Raw genomic sequence first — 18,035 nt, forward strand, 5'->3', positions numbered from 1 at the left:
ATTTTTAGTTAATCAAAATCTATTTACATGAATAAAATTGTCCTAAATTTACTTTAAGCATTTTAAAGTGAAGCAAATTAAATTGATAAATGCAACAAAGTATCATGAAAATGTATCTCCAAGTAGATTTTACTATTAATTAGAAATAGTAAATGGTTTCGAAACTAGAAAAAGCACTTTTAAAACAACAAAAAGGGTTTTATGTGTATTCAAATGTTCTCATAAATTAATTGGTTAACTCTTACATAATCAATTAGATTTGTTTTCTTGCAAAAATTAAAAAACTAAAATAATCTATTGTGTCATAATCGATCAAAATAAAAAGCGTTCAGGAAAAAAAGTAATCGATTATGTTAAAAAAATCAATTAAATATATCACAATCAATTTTCACTTGTGAAATTTCTGGTACACTCTTTTTTTTTTTAGTTTGATTGTTTCTAGTGTATATCCTTTTGTGTGATTAAGAGTTGATAGGTTGGTATCCTTCTGCACTGCTTTAAGAGTAACAAACATTTCATCTTGAATGTGTTTAAGAGTTGATCTTGTATTGTGTTTATTTGGCTAGTGGGAAGTTGATAATTATCATGTTTTTTATTTTATTTAATTTGATCTTTTATTAGTATTCTTTTATCATCTTTTTAAATAATTAAGGTCTATTAAATAATTTTATAAAAGATAAGTATTTTATCTTTTATTTGTATTTTGATTATTATTTGTTTAGATAATTAATATTTCATACGATAAATTAAGAAAATGTAATATTTTATTTTTATTAGTATTTTGATTATTATATGTTTAGATAATTAAAGTTTTATTTAATAATTAGAAAAAGATAAATATTTGAAAGATAAGTGGAAATAGCTGAAAATTAAAGAATGTATCAATAAAATCACTTATCAATAGAGTTGATTATTTCAATTATAAAATCAAGTACAAATTTTAAGTCTAGCACAAAAGTTATGCGTTTTTTAAAATCTATAAATAGAAGGTTTTACACAATTAAAATTCAATTATTTGGTGGAGACACATTTTGATGATTAGAGACATTTATCATTACTTTTTTTTCTAATGTTTCTAAATTTATATGAATAATTAACTCTCTTATTCAAGGAGAATGAACATAATGTATCTTAACTCTTTATAATTTTTGTTATTTAACATATTTCTTTTCTATTACTCGTGTTCTATTTTAATTCTTAATTACATGATAATTTATGTAGTGCATATTTATAGTATTATTGGACATGATGTTGAAACCTAGATTAGGATAAAACAAATAATTGATTATGCATCTAGACATAGAGTTTAACAATTGGTCATTCTAAACATTCGAACTTAATGCTTAATACAAATTTTTAATAAAATGATCTAAGACATTAGGGTTTTTATTAATAAGTTTATACTTGTCTCTAAGACATCAAAACTTGTTAAATAGTGGTGTGAATGTTAGAGTAGGAATTACAAATATATTGTTTAGTGTTTTCATATTGATTTGGTGTATGAAATCTAACCCTAGTGAAGTCTTTCCTTCATTAGTACTTTCATTAATTTAATTTCATTTTAGATCTTAGAATTATTATCACAAAAATTAATTATTTTCATCATTCAAAGTTTTTGCCTAAAATAGTAAACAATCATAGTTTTTCTAAACAACGTGAATCTTTGTGGGAGAACAATATATGAACTTATCTACTTTATTATTTGTATGATTTAATGCATTTGTCAATATTGATAACAAGTTTTTGACATCGTTGCCAAAGACTTGCATTTTGTTGAGTAAATTGTGTTTCATTTACCAATTTAGTTAAATTTGTCTATATATTTTTCTTTCTATTTTTGTGTATAGTTTAATTTTTATGTATAAATAAATAGTTACTACTAACTCGTTTCTTCTAGTGTTCCTTATTTTGCAAGGGAAGTAGACAATATTTTAGATTTCTTAAAAGTTTCTCATTTTCCACCTTTAGAGCAAAAAAAAAAAAAAAAAGAGGTAGATATAGTTGGAGAAGGTCACAAACAACTTATTTTGGGAGAATATTCAACATTTGTAGGACCATTTATTTTTAACAATATTACTAGACTAGTGGTGAATACAACCAATATGGAGATGAAACTTGCTCTTATTCATCTACTGTAGAGTAATCAATTCCATGGATTATCTCATGAGAACCTATATACTCACTTATTCGTCTAAGTTTGTTTCCTTTTTCATTGGCAGGTAACACAAAGGTGTGGTTGCATTCTTTCCTTGAGAATAGCTTGACTATTTGAGATGATGTTGTTACAAAGTTTCTTCACAAATTCTTCGCTTAGTCAAAAAGTTAATAACAGGAAAGAAGATATTGCTTCCTTTTACTAAGATTATGTTGAAACATTAAGTCAAGCATGAGAAAGATTCAAAGGATTTCTTAGAAAGACTCTTATGCATGAATTTGATGAACCAACACAAATTAACATCTTCTTGGGAGGAATGAGCACAAAGCTGATGTTAGATGCCTCAACTGAAGGCATGATTAAGTCAAAGACACTTGAGGAAACAAATACATTGATAGAGAATACGACATCCAATGAATTTAAAGTGTAGAACGAAAGAATTCAAGGCCAAAAAAGGGATGTATTGGAGCTGAAAACTCAAGATGCATTATTAGCTCAAAACAAGCTAACGACTCAACAAATGGAAGCTTTAATGAAGAAACTCTCAACACTTCCTTAAGAGCTCCAAAATATCTCCTTAAGTGTAACACCAACAACCAATACAAAATTGTGTGTTGTGTTGAGGAGATCATGTTAATGGATGCAAAACCAACCTCAACAGGAGGTTAATTACATAGGAAATCAAGGACGAAAAGGAAATTATTGGAATTACAATCAAGGATCCAAGTCTCATTTAAGCATGGGACAAACTGAACCTTCAAATAGGTCATCTCAATAATAACAACCTTCTTGGAATGAAAGGACAGTAAACCTTGAAGAAACTTTTCAACAATTCATGCAAGTCTCTGTTTCCAATAATAAGAGCATAGAAACATCCATCCATAATTTGGAGACTCAAATGGGTCAATTAGTACGAAAGTTGGAGGAAAATTTTTAATTATTTTTATGGCCAACACCAAGGTCAATCCAAATAAGCATTGTAATGCTATCACTACTAGGAGCAGGAAGGTATTGGAGGCGAGAGTGAAAAAAAGAAGGGTTGAAAAAATAGAGAGTGAGAAAAATGAGAACAATGAGGAAAAAATTAAAAATAATGAAAAAAATAAGTGAAAAGAATGAGGAGAAAGTTGAGGAAGGAATTCAAAAGAAGAAAGACCACGAGAAAAGCAATAAGAGAGGTGTGGAAAAATCTTTTCTATATTCACTAGTCCCTTCATAGAAAGACAAGGAAAGTAGTTTGCTCGCTTTACAAATATTTTCAAGAAGTTGAGGTCAACATTCCTTTCTCAGAAGCACTATAAAAAATGCCTTCTTTTGCTAAATTCATGAAGGATTTCCTCAATAAAAAAAGTATATAGAAGAGGGAGCTGTTAAAGTTCAAGGAAATTGCAGTACTATTATTCAGAAAACTCTTCATCCAAAGTTTAAAGATCTTGGGAGTTTTTACACCATTGGAAATTAGAACATGATAAAAGCTCTTATTAACTTAGGAGACAGTATCAATCTGATGCCACGTTTTATATTGAAGAGGATTGGTGAACTTGATGTCAAGCCAAAAAGAATGACGTTGCAGTTAGTATATCAATCTATTAAATACCCTTATGGAGTCATTAAAGATGTACTTGTAAACGTGGACAAATTCACTTTTCTATTGGACTTTGTTATTATGGATATAGAGGAAGATATGAAGATTCCTCTCATCCTTGAGTGACCATTTATGAAAACAAATAATGTCTTCATTGATGTTAATGGTGGAAAGCTAAAAGTAAGAAGTCAAGATGGAGAGATGAAATTTAATGTGTTTGAAATTGGGAAAATTGTTTAGGGTTTCTCTTCATAATCTAACAACAAAAAGAAAGAGAAATTATTGTAAGAAATGGTCAATGAAGTACAACAAGTTAATAGAATCCCTTAACTGAACGAAAAGGGTGATAAATAGGATCGTCATAGTATTGTGAATGAAGAAAATATATTCAAATCATACCAACCTATGAAGTTTTTTCAACCCAACTTGAAGATTATTTCAAAAAGATGGAGAGCAAAACGGTCGAAGATATGGCTTGTCAAAGAAACAAAAGTTGATGGAAAGGTTGAGATTGGAGATCCCTATTTGAGAAGGATAAAATTGGTGATCAGTAAAAAGTTGAAGCCTTACAGGTGTGATGAAGGGAATAAACACACCACGAGGACTAATAATGAACCATGAATATTATGCGTCAAGCTAAAATACGTTAAACAAGCGTTTGTTGAGAGGTAATCCATTATTTTCTATGTATTTTTTAATTTTTTCTAAATTTTTAATTTTTAAAATTTTTCACATTAGTCATTGGACTATTATGCTTGCCTAACAAATTAATGCCACTATTTCATCCATCGCAAGGCTACTATGCTCACCCAACGAGTAGTCACTATTTAAAAGAATTAAAAAAGTATTTTTTTTCTTTTATGTTTCTTTTTTTTATATTTTAGTAATTTTCTTTTTCTTTATTTTCTTGTTTTAATTTGTGTCTACGTCTTGAACTTGTTTTAATCATGATCTTATCTTAAATTAATCTATGTGCATGGAATGTTTGAATGTTTCAATTTTTTGATTTTTAGTTGTTTTAAAATACTTATGAGGAGTGATTATCTTATTTCATATTTGTGCATGTAATTGGGATACCTTGTGATAAGCATTGATTTTGAGATAGTTTGATATGGGTTCATTGATTGAGTTAGTCCTTGTTTAGTTTGATAGTATGACCAAATTGGATATTTGAGTAGTGAGCTTAAGTGTAGAGAGTTAAGAGAAAAGCAATTATGACCATGAATTTGATTTTTGTCTGATTTTTATAATAACATAATTGGTTAGATAGGGTAAAGACAATTATTTTGATCTTTGTGTTTAAGCTACTTGGCCAAATAGCCAACCTTGGTATGTGCATTTGTAAATCTTTCTTTAGATTAATTGTTTCATTCTTCTACCTTTAGCCTTTAAAGAAAATATAGCTTGTTCTACAGTTTAACGAAGAAGAACAAGTAAATATTGAGTAATGGTTTGAGATCAAATAAGTTTGGGTAGGGTATAAACACCCTACTTTAGTGTAAAATTGAATAAGTTTGGGGGAGGGTGTCAATACCCTACCTAAATATGTGAAACATGATTGTTGGAAAGTTCTTAAAGCTATTTGTCCATAAAAAAGAAGGAAAAATCCAACAATTTACATGTGATGAAAAAAGGGTTGAGTTATAAGAAGTATATGGAAAATTTTGGGAGAATTGATAGAGAATACTAAGATACCTTAGAATTATTTACATTTAGTTGTTCATTCCAGACTATTAGTGTTTTTGAATTCTTGAAAAACCATATTTCTTCTAGCTTAGTTTCATTACAACCTAAGAAAGACCTTTTGATCTAACTAAATGTGTGAATTGGGTAAATTAAATGATGAGCAAAAGTCGATGAAGTGATTTTATAACACATTGCTTATGAGAGATCATGGATAAACACTTGTGTGGAGATTAAATATTAATTCTTGTGAGCTTTTTGATTTAATAGTTTGATCATTATCTCTTATAATGTTTTAAGGATTGAAGTGATATAAATAATCATATAATTTTGTTTTGATTTTTTAGAGTTAAAAGTGAAATTATTTTTTGTTGCATGATTAAGATTGATTAAGAAGTCATATGTTATTATGATATGAGTTTTTTCTGAGTTTTTAGATTTATCTTTCATGAAAACATGAAAAAGTTTAAACTTTGAGATATTTTTATAATTCACATTACCATGTTTTTTTATATTTTTTTATTTTATCATTTATTGATATTTTTTATTATCTTTTTAAATAATTAGGGGTTTTATAAAGAATTTTAGAAAAGATAAATATTTTATTAATATTTTGATTATTATTTGTTTAGATAATTAATATTTTATAGATAAAAGATAATTATTTTATATTTTATTGGTATTTTGATTACTATTTTTTAGATAATTAAGATCTTATTTAATAATTTAGAAAAGATAAGTACTCGATTTATAATTTTGTAAATAAGTGAAAATAATTGAAGATTAAAGAATATATCAATAAAATCAATTATCAATGGAGTTGACTACTTCAAGTACGAATATTAAGCCTAGTCTAGAAGCTTTGGATTTTTGAAAATCTATAAAAGACATTCATCATTATTCTTTTTCTAGTGTTCAAAATGTATATGAGTAAATAACTCCCTCATTCACAAGGTTAAGCATTTAATTATTGGACACAATGTAAGAACCTAAACTAGGATAGAACAATTAATTGATTGTACATCTATACATATAGTTCATCAATTGGTCATTCTAAATATCCAAACTTAATGCTTAATGCGGACTTTTAATAAAACGATTTAAGACATTAAGGTTTTTATTAATAAATTTAGATTTGTCCCTAAGACATTAGGACTTGTTAAATAGTTGTGTGGATGCTATAGTAGAAATTAGAGATATATCATTTAGTGTTTACATATTGATTTGGTACATAAAATCTAACTTCGCTAAAGATTTTACCACATAAGTACTTTCATCAATTTAGTTGTATTTTAGATCTTAAAATTATATCATAAAAATTCATTATTTTCATCAATCAAAGTTTTTCATCTAAATTAGTAAATAATCATAACTTTTATAAATAACACATTTCTGGTATTATCTACTTTATTACTTATACAATTTAATATAACTATCAATATTGATAACATGAGTATTTGTACAAGCATTAAAAGATAGTGGATTATAATTATTCCAAGACTATATAACTAAGATAAAACATAAGATCATTTGTGATATGAATCAATATAATATATATATTTTTATAATCTTTCTCTCTCAATATCTTTTTTATTTTGTTGTTTACTAATCTTAATTTCCAAATTATTTACCTTCAGTTTTTCAAATTGAAACCATTTTCAAGAAACTTGAATAAAAAAAGTAAATCTTTTAAAACAAAAACTTTTAAAACCAATTCACCCATTATAATTTTTTTGTGTTCCTTCTTGTCTCTTTATCTTATTTCATATATTAGGTTTGAGTTTTTCTTTTTCTTTCTTTTATGCTGTGAAAATAATAATTTTTTAATGACATCTTATGTTATTCGATACTAAACTAAAGACAATACATTTTCCTTGCACAAAGAATTGTAACATTTTAAAAAACATAATTCAACCCTTTTTTTTTCTATTTATTGTCTTAATTAAAATATTTTATTTTAGTTTCTCTGTTTCAGAAAATGTTCTTTCTAGACAGTTATTACTATCAAGATTATGTTCATTCCAAAACATGACTAATGACATCAATTCCAACAATAACAAGTATCACTTAAAAACTTACTTTTTAAATTTGTGACTAAATATTGTTAGTCTCTATGAGACAAAATGAAAACGTAGTTAAAACTTACTTTTTAAAATTTGTATCTAAATATTGCCAGTCTCTAAAATTTAAATAAAATTTTATTTTAATTCCATAAATTTAGAAATGACTGTTTGTCCCTTAATACAAATTTCATATTTCGAATTCCTCAAATTGAAAATTGTTTTTCTAATATTCTAAATTCAAAATATCTTTTACTCCACAAATTTAAAAACAGTTTTTAATTTTTTTCTCATTGGGAAATAATTCATTTTGATTTCCACATTTGATGTTATTGAAAATTTATTGATGAAATTATCATTTATTTAATTTGTGAAAAAACCATTTAATAGTCTTTGAAGCATCTTTCTTATTTCTAGCTATCCCTTTCCTTATAATATTAGCTCATATGATTGCTACGACAACTGTAATGATATCTTCCTTTCTTATACTTTTCTTGGTTTTTTCTCATGATGCATGAATAAAGTTTTGACTTTATGTTTTTTATTTTGGAATTAAAGTATAGTTATTCTTATTAGTGTAAAACCTCCTGCAGTCCCTCTTTCCATTTTCTTTTTTTCTTTTCTCTTTCTTTTGTTTCTCTTTCTTACGTGTCTAGACCCTTTTTCTATCTCAATTTTCACTTCTAATTTTTTTTTTATCTTTTTTAAAATTAAATTACACCAAGAAAAAAATTAAAGAGTAAAAGAAAATTTTAGACCGATTGGATTTTGAATTTAAATAAGTTTAATTTCTATCATTTTTTAATCAATTCATTTTCCACATAATATGTAGTCTTTAATTTTGTTACATTCTGTTTTTCTATTTTTTTTAGATATTAGTTTTATAATCTTAAAATCATATTTTAATTTTTATTTGGACCAAATGTGTGGGTAGAAAGAACAAATTAAAGAGAATAAATTGTTTAAGGGATTATTTGTTTTAGGAACTCGGATAAGGGAAGGGAAACTAATAAAATGTTTTTATTTTTATTTAATTACAATTTTATGAATTGAAATTATAATGAATATTATTTGAATCATAAGAAACATTGAACTTTGATTATAAGCCATTAAATGAAGATAGGTAAAAGTTGTTTTTAGGAGTCTAATTTAACATAAATAAATTATTTTGGTCATTATTGAATGAAAAGGTAACTTGATTGTGTTTTGATTTTTTGAAGTATTTGAATCGTTGTGTGATATCTTAATTGAGTGTATTATAGAAATAGAAAAGGTAGGTATTAAGACAGTTGAGTTATGGTTGATTCTATCTTTTCATAAAAGTTGGTTTTTAGTTTAATGTTTGAATTTCTTTGTAATATCTTAACTGATTTAAGATTGATTAATTAAATAAAAGTGTGAAAAGGAGATGAGAATATTGTTATGGTTTTTATTGATTAATGTGTTAAAGTATAATTGGAATGATATTGAGAGCGTTGAGTTATGGATTGATTGTTGTATTTATAAAGTTTGAGAGATTAGTAAACTAATTGCAAGTGAAGTTCTATGTAGTATATGCGTGATTTTGTAAATTAAATTTGTAACAACCCTTAAGGATGTTATTAAAAACTTTAGAATTTTTCAATAACTAAATTTATAACAACCCTTAAGGATGTTATTTATAAACTTAGAATTTTTCAAGCATATTCTAAACATATATATTTTGCATCATAAAATAAAATTAAAATGTTTATTTATTTCATCAAATAAATGTTTCACTTTAATAAAATTTATTTCAAATAATAAGAAATTATTTAAAAATAGTCAATAATTAAAATATATCCAAAATACATTCAACATAAAAGAAAATACATTCTCAAAGCAATCCTCAAACTTCTTACTGTTGTGCACTCGAACCACCATATGCAACATTATATGTTCACGCATAACATGAATATGCAAGGATGAGCTAACTTAGAAAAACATAATAACTAAACTTATATATATATATATATATATATATATATATATATATATAAAATAACAACACGTCATAATACACATTATTCAATCTTTCAGTAATTCATATAATAACACATAATCAAATAACAATTATTGTTGTCTCATCCACCTATAATGAATCCACGCGTCGACATAGCCCAAGAGGTTCAATCGTCAACATAACTCTCGCATGTAGCTTACCATCCAAAACCAACTTACCATTAAACCTAAAGTCACTCTTCCTTCCTACTCTCTAGGAGCCTCACGAGAGAAGTAAATAGGTGCTACTTTCCACCACTCTCCTAGAGCATTTCCTAAAGAAGTTCATCTTCAATACAACTATATCGAGTCCACCACCCCCAATTACTCTTCTATAAAGACCACAACAAGAGCCCTCAAGGTAAGCTTACAAAGACCCCTAAAGGTTAGTTCCCATAGTCGTTCTATCTTTGGTCGAGACACACCACTCCTCGCTGTTCTCTAAGAGACCATAGCTAAAGTCCTCAGGGTTAGCTCTTAAAGCCCTCCTAGGGTTACTCCCAAAGCCTTACATTTGGCCGAGACACATGTTTCTCATCCACATCATCATGTCATATATGTAGGCATTACGTTCATGTAGACTAGATTGTCACATCATTTTATGATATAAGAGTAGAAGAAAACGTTAATTAAAATATCATTTTTGCACTTAAATACTTACTTTTTAAAATTTTTAACTAAATATAGCTAGTCTCTAAAATTTAGATAAAAAAAATTATTTTTAATTCAATAAACTTAGAAATGACTTTTTCTCCTTAAGTATAAATTTCATATTTCTCAATTCTTCAAATTGAAAACTGTTTTTATAGTACTCTAAATTCAAAATATCTTTTACTCCGTAAATTTAAAAATGGTTTTTAATTTTTTTTTTAACTAAGAAGTAATTTCAAATTTTATGTTATTGAAAATTTATTGATGTAACTTTCATGTATTTAATTTGTGAAAAACCCTTTAATAGTCTTTATCTTTCTTATATCATTTCTAGTTATCCCATTTGCTTATAATATGGGCTCATATGATTGCTAGGACAATTGTAATAATGATATCTTCTTTTCTTATATTTTTTTATTTTTCCTCTGATCATGAATAAAATTTTCAGTTCTTGTTTTTCCTCTATGAATAAAGTTTTCAATTTATGTTTTTGATTTTGAGATTAAAGTATAGTTATTCTTATTAATACAAACTCACACACAACGCCTCTCAACATTTTCTTCTTTTTTCTTTTTTTCTTTCTTTTTTTCTCTGTTGGGCCTCAATCACTTTCTCATTTATCCTTCTTATCTCAATTTTTACCAACAATCTCTCATTATATTAAATTACACTTCAGTGAAGTTGAAGAACTAAGGAGTATTTTAGACCGATTGGATTTTGAAATAGAGTAAGTTCAATTTTTACATTTTTCTTTGAATCAATTCATTTTCTACCTTGTTACGTAGCATTGTTTTAGTTAAATTATGTTTCTCTATCTTTTAGATGGTATTCTATCCATTTGCAATCTTAGAATCATATTCTTATTTTTGTTTAGGTCCCATTGCGTGGGTAGAAAGAGCAAATTAAAAAGAACAAAGTTGTGTAAGGAGTAGTTTATTTTAGAAACCCACATCAAGGTCAGAGAAGCTAATCAATTTTTTATAGTCTTATTTAATTACAATTGTATAAATTAAAATTATAATGAATATTATTTTAATCTTGATAGAGATTGAATGTGATTAAGAGTAATGAAATGAAGATGGGTAAAAATTGTTTTTAGATGTATGACTTAATAGAGATAAATTATTTATTGGTGACATTGTTGGATGAAAAAGGAAAATTTGACTGTAGTTTGAGTTGTTGGATGTATTTGAATTTATATGTGATCTTTTAATTGATTGTTTTATTGAAATAGAAAAGGTAGTGAGAGGGTTAGGTTATGACTATATCTATCTCTCCATATAGGTTAGGTCTTTAGTTTGATGTAATTGAATTTTTCTATGATATTTAAACTAATTTGAGATTCACTAGTTAAAGGAAAACTACTATTAGAATGTTTAAACTGTTAAAAGGATAAGAGAATATTGTTCTAGTTTTCATTGATTAGTGTGTTAAAGTATGACATCAATGGTATTGAAAGGGTTGGCTTATGAGTTGATTGTTGTATTTATAAAGCTTGAGAGATTAGTAGACCAAATGCAAGTGAGTTCTATATGGTATATGCATGATTTTGTGAACTAAATTTGTAACACCCCTTCAAAATGCTATTTTGACGTATAGTATAAACATATTTATTTTGCATCATAAAATAAAATTAAAACATTCATTTATTTCAACAAATAAATGTTTCACTCAATAAAATTTATTTCAAATGATAAGACAACATTTAAAAATAATCAATAATTCAAATTTATCCAAAATACATTCAAAATAAAAGAAAATTCATTCCCAAGTCAACCCCAACTGTTGTGCATTTGAACTACCATCTACAATATTATTTGCTCACAAATAACACAAGTAATACGATCCTCACAGGTGAAAATCACAACCGTGAACATGCAAAGGTGAACTAACTTAAAAGAAAATATAATAACAAATTATCAGATAACAACTATTGTTGTATCATCCAATAACATTGAATCCATGTGTAAACACAATCCAAGAGGTTCAATCGTCAACATAACCCTCGCACATAGTTTACCATCCAAAACCAACTCTCCTCTAGAGCTAAAATCACTCTTTCTTCCTATTCCTTAGGAGTCTTTGGACAAAAGTTACTTCCCCTGCTCCTCAAGTTTTACGGGTCAAGTACATAGGTCTCACTTCCCAACACTATCCTATAGAGCTTCTCCAAGCGAGGTTGACCTTCGGTACAACTACGTCAAGTCCACCGCTCCTCACTGCTCTGAGAGACCACAACTGAAGTCCTCAAGGTCAGCTCCCGGATCCCCCCTCATCTCTGGCCGAGACACACCACTCCCCATCACTCTCCCAAAGACCACATTTAGAGTCCTTATGATCAGCTCTCAAAGCTCCCTTAGGGTTTACTCCTAGAGTCCCCTAACCTTTGATTGAGATGCATGTTTCTCATCCGTAGGCATTATGTTCATAATAAGATGTTCCATTTCATATTGTCAAGCAACCGTGTAACTTATACTTACATCATTACTACACCCAATATATAATTAAGGTAATGCCCAACGTTCCTAACTTAGCACACAACTGTATTAACAACATTATCATACAAATATAAATGGATAACCATGTATATATGTTTAACAAAAAAACATCCAAATATCCTCAAAACTTTATTTATCATAAACTATTTATACTCACACAACAGTAATTGAATCATGTTGTAATTAAAATACACACACGTAATTACTTTTAAAATAAACCATTTCAAACTTAAATATACCAAAAAATATTCTAACTTTGATAAAGATCATAGTGAAAAAGATTTTGATAGAGATTGTATGCTCTACGCATATTGTAGTGTAAGTAAAAGAAACTGTAAAAGAATAAGCTAAAAAATTATTTTCATTGCATAAAGATATTTTGATAATTTTTATAATAAGTTATTATTGCTTTTATATTGAGTTCTTTCTTTTAAATATATTAACTCATCCTTACTTTTTCTTTCTTACGTTTGATTGATTTTTTGTATTAATCCATGAAAAGAGATGAACAAAGTGGTGATAGTAACACATGTGATGAAAACGGTCACTAAATACATAAAATACTTATGAGTTAGTTAATACGATTATATAAATCATCTTTTGAAATCACTATGTTAATTATAACTTATTTGTTTTGAAATACCATGATATTTTCATTTAAATGTCTTTTGAATTGTTTTAAGGGATTTTAATTATAATTATATGTTGTTATATATATATATATATATATATCCACCATGCTAAATAGGTAAAATATGCACCATGAAATTTGTTCATCAAACCATGGAATATATTGCCTCAACCCATAGAATCAGTATTGTAGCTTCATGCACATGCAATGTGAGATAACATATAGGCATTTTTGTAAAAGCCTCTGTCATCCATAAACTTCACTCGCAACTCCTTTTTCTAACCTATCCCACAAATCATCACCGGTAAATCATCAAATACGAATATATAATCATACGTAATTCGTTTCTTACAATACTGAATATTAGTTATCAAAATGAGATACAATCACGATCCAATTTGATTCATCACGGATTCAAGCTGTATTGGATTTGAAAAAAATGTATTTTTTTATACTGATCAATTTTTAACTTGGTTTATTTAAACATGATTCATCCTGATTGAACATGTGGTAGGTTGGATTAGATCACTAATTCACGTACCTAATTTTATTTTATTAAATTTTAATTTTAATTTTATAAAAAATATTTATTATATTTTTTTTCTTAAAAATATTATTTAAGTTTCCTATTTTTAAAATTAATTAAACACGGCACATATTTATTTTTTAAAACCAAACTTTATTCACTCAAACAAAATTTGATGTTCACTATAAACAAATTTGACAAGTTTTATTGAACATATTAATAATAAGCAAATATGATAGATTTATTTAACATATTAATGATAATATTACTTATAACAATATGAAAAATATGTTTTCAATCATAATATAAAATCATTAAAGAATTTGTACAAATATTATATCAATACAAAATACAATCTAAAAAACTTATTTGTATGTTTTTTGTGTTTGTTTTTAGATGACATTTGAATTGTATTGTAATTTTTATTATTATATTGAATTGTCTTGAGTTTAACATCATTTTTTAGATTGAAATTTGTTTAGATTTAAATTACAAAAAATTTATAATTTTTTTATTTAAAAATAATTGTAATTAAGTGAATCAATTAGTCAACTCGTTTATCCACCAACCCGTGATGGATCGGATCGGATTCGAATTTTTATGACTTACTAATAAATAAACCGAATTGGATTGACTCACTAAAGCATCAATCCGTGATGGACTAGACCGGATGACCTGTTTTTACAGCACTACTAAATATATCCATAAACTTATTCATATCATCCAAAAAAAATGAGGTAGGTACTATTTATAAATTATTTTATACATTTTCATCTGTGGTTTTTTTTTTAAAGGAGTGGAATGAAACAAAATAGCTTAGCATTCATTTTTTAATTGAAAGTTTGATTCATTTTTTCCAATCGAGGGACCGCAAGGTCCAAAATTGAGGGACCGAAAGGTCCAATTTGCAATTTGAGAAACTAATTCCAAATGCAGTGTCACACCAACAAATATAGCACTGTCAGTGTTATGGACCAGCAGCAACATTTTCTGAAATTAAAATTTCCAAAATCAATTTAAAAAATAATAGAAAAATTAGAAACATATTTAAACCTATTTATTATCACCCTATCTTCCATTTATTTCCATGAACCCCAGAAGATGAGACAATAAATGACCCTATATTTGTCTCTGGTTTTCCTATCATCATACTATTATATTATTTCATATATCTAGATTTTCTCGTGTGGTCTTTATTTAATAAGTGTTGACCCCGTTATTACTTGGGGTCCACCCAACCTTCCCGTAGATTATTGGAGAGATGCGTGATCACTTTACTTACCGATGTGGGTCCTAACTACACACAACTAAATTACATTTCCACACATCACATTATTTAACCCCTTTTTGTCGTATCACGTGTTTTGTGCTAAATGTTTCATTTCTCAATTTTTTTTGTCTCTCCTCAAAGTATAGAAAATTTTAGAAAGGAAAAATAAAATTTCTTAATACAGAACAGATAAACACCTCTGAAGAAAAATCTGCATATATCATCAATACATTATTTCTTTCTGTTCCCTTTCTCGATTTGCATTGGGTGTTCAGTAATTTATTTGTTTCTTACAAATACTGAATGTACTTGCTTATTTCATCATCACAGATTCCGAGATCAGTATTTTCAAAGAGGAAACATGACGTTGAACTAGAAGACTCACCCAAGTTGAGTTCAGAAACACTGCATTCAGGAGCAGTTGGAGCACATTGTCTGAATGAAACGTAGTTAGATGAAACGTTTTGCCAATTATCTTCATTGTCTGAAAAGCATGAGGGTGTGGTCACTTGATTGAATATGAGAGAAGGACTAGAAGGGGACCCAACCACGTTCGTTATGTGCGGTCCATCCTCAAAAGGGCTTAGAGCATTCAAACACTCTCCAATTTGATCACTGCTAATAAAGCTACCATCACTACCACTGTCACCTTTTTCACTGCTTTCCAGTAATTTTGAAAAAACAGCTTTTGCAGATTCAAGGCCGTGAACTTTATGAGGGAGTGAAGTAGCCATCTTGTTCAGTAGCTGAGCAGAACAAGTTACTGAATGATTTGATGAGGTCAAATTAGGCAAAAGGGGGTCTCTGTTACCCTCCTTTTCTACTCCAATTCCGGTTTTAACCACACTATCACCGTTGCTTTTCCCAGCAATAGCATGTTGATATGATTTTATTGCATCTAGGTACCCAGATGAAAGAATTTTACTAGCAACTCTGTTGAGAAGCTGAGTTGAGGATGACATTGTCTTTGGTAAGTTGGTCTGGTTAGATTGGTGTGGAGTGGCATTTGGTCCATGGCAATCAGTTTCCTTTGATGGAACCTTGCACAAGTCACTGGATTTTGATTCTGTTGAACTAGCAGTGCTAATTGGTTTTGAGCTAGATGGATACACATCATTCTTTTCATAGTGCCTTTTCAGATATGAGTTCCAATAGTTTTTTATTTCGTTATCAGTTCGCATTGGTAAATGCTTTGCAATACTTGACCACCTAGCAAGAACCAAAAACACGAAAGCGATACAATGTATTAAAAAGTGTTCCACGATTTCCGCTCAGTAAGGTCCTACATATAAAATAAGTTTCCTTACCAATTACAATTCCGTTTCATTAAAAGTTCTTTCTAACTTAGTATATTTTATCCAAAAAGTCTTTGTTTTCTTTATACCCTACTTACGGAAACATTTATTCAAATGGTATGTATCTAAACTAAACCAGTATCTTAGTTATTTACATAACTGCATAAATGAAAATATTCTGCAGCAGGGCACCTAACAAAAAACATTCAGAACTAATAGCAGTTAGATCTTTCACCTGTTGCCAAGAACAGCCTGAAGTTTTATAATCTTCTGCTCTTCTTCTGGGCTCAGTTTTCCTCTCTTAATGTCTGGCCTGAGGTAGTTAAACCATCTTAGCCTGCAACTCTTTCCACATCTCTGAAGACCTGTAGTACACAAGAAATACCCTACTCAACGATCATCTCCAAGACCAAAACTAATGAACGATGCTAGCCAAACTAATTCTAAAACAACTCTGTCTCTAACCTGTTGTTCCAACCATCTTAAAAACATGAATTTCAACTTCAACTCAATCTCAGAAACCAACTTGAAATGTGAGATTTGAACACACTCAAAAACTATATTTAATCATATACATATCTCATTGATGGTAGATTTCCAACAAATCAGAGGCAATGATAACCCTGACTGAGATGCAAGCTATTTACCGAAATACATGTCTAAATCAACATCAACAACATAACACTAAGGATGAAATTGGAGTAGTGATGGTGAAGCAGTGAAGAGTAAGATGGTTTAATTTGAAAGAAAAAAGAAGGAAAAACTGACCAGCTTTCTGAGGAAGGGTACGCCAGCTTCCAGTGCCATGTTTGTGAATGTAAGCAATGAGTTTCTGGTCTTCTTGAACAGTCCAGGCACCTTTTCTGAGTTGGTCGTGACTGCAGCAAGGAGTTCTTCCCATTTTACAGCATCAGGAGGTGGTGTAGGAAGCCATGTATGAGTGATAGAAAAAAAATGGTGAAAAAGTGCAGTATAACTGTGTCTAGGTGAGAAAGGGGTGTGACTATGTATGTATGTTATGTATGTGTACTGAGAGATGGACAAATTAATGAGGGCATTGAAAGTGTGGCTGTAGCTGCTGCATGTGTTCAATTTAAGCCTCTCTCAGCTGTACGACAACTTTGAACATTGATGGCATGTGGGGACAAAACACTGCTGGGCTTATGGAGATAGGATTATTGACTATGTGACAAATGCTTCATGAATTGTTGCTTGCAATGGATGGTCCTCAGAGTTTCACCTCGCTAACCTCGCGCTGCATGGAGGAGACCGTTTAGTCCGTCGCTCACAAATTTAGAGAATAACCATAACCATAACCATAACCAACACAGCATCAATTATATGTTATTGTCTCATACCAAAACCATGCATACATCCATGCTCAATGGCTAGGGACCAGAGTAGTTGTACACAATAAATTGTCATATATGACAGAGCTGCTTGACTGAGACATTTTAAAACCATCCCATTTTGTTTCCAAACTCTATATATATAAAGTTCCAATTTTTACTATTTCTTTTCTGGGTAACCATGTCATATATTCAAATTTATTTAGGTATTTTGATTTCTAAATTTTCAAATTAAATAGATATTATCTTCTTTTTAACTACTTATATTAATTTTTTTATATGTTAAACGTATTTAATGTTGAAAAACTCATTC

The 18,035-nt window shown here is 28.5% G+C and overlaps 1 protein-coding gene across 1 annotated transcript; it reads right to left on the minus strand.

The window, feature by feature from the left end:
• Nucleotides 1-15,268: 15,268 nt before the first annotated feature.
• Nucleotides 15,269-17,828, minus strand: LOC106757097 (transcription factor MYB34). The gene is made up of 4 exons (XM_014639685.2): nt 17,732-17,828; nt 17,142-17,628; nt 16,609-16,738; nt 15,269-16,287 (listed from the first exon to the last, which is right to left on the minus strand). The coding sequence occupies exons 2-4, from the start codon at nt 17,272-17,274 to the stop codon at nt 15,369-15,371; spliced, it is 1,182 nt and encodes a 393-aa protein (XP_014495171.1). The 5' UTR covers nt 17,275-17,628; nt 17,732-17,828; the 3' UTR covers nt 15,269-15,368.
• Nucleotides 17,829-18,035: the final 207 nt, after the last annotated feature.

The sequence above is a fragment of the Vigna radiata genome, chromosome 3, assembly GCF_000741045.1.
Source record: "Vigna radiata var. radiata cultivar VC1973A chromosome 3, Vradiata_ver6, whole genome shotgun sequence".
In the NCBI taxonomy this organism is placed as follows: domain Eukaryota; kingdom Viridiplantae; phylum Streptophyta; class Magnoliopsida; order Fabales; family Fabaceae; genus Vigna; species Vigna radiata.

Coding starts and splice junctions, on each gene's coding strand:
- LOC106757097 (XM_014639685.2), bottom strand. CDS start 17,274: ATGGGAAGAACTCCTTGCTGCAGTCACGACCAACTCAGAAAAGGTGCC. Junction 16,739..17,141: donor TACCCTTCCTCAGAAAGCTG/GTCAGTTTTTCC, acceptor TGTGTACTACAG/GTCTTCAGAGATGTGGAAAG. Junction 16,288..16,608: donor CAGGCTGTTCTTGGCAACAG/GTGAAAGATCTA, acceptor GGTTCTTGCTAG/GTGGTCAAGTATTGCAAAGC.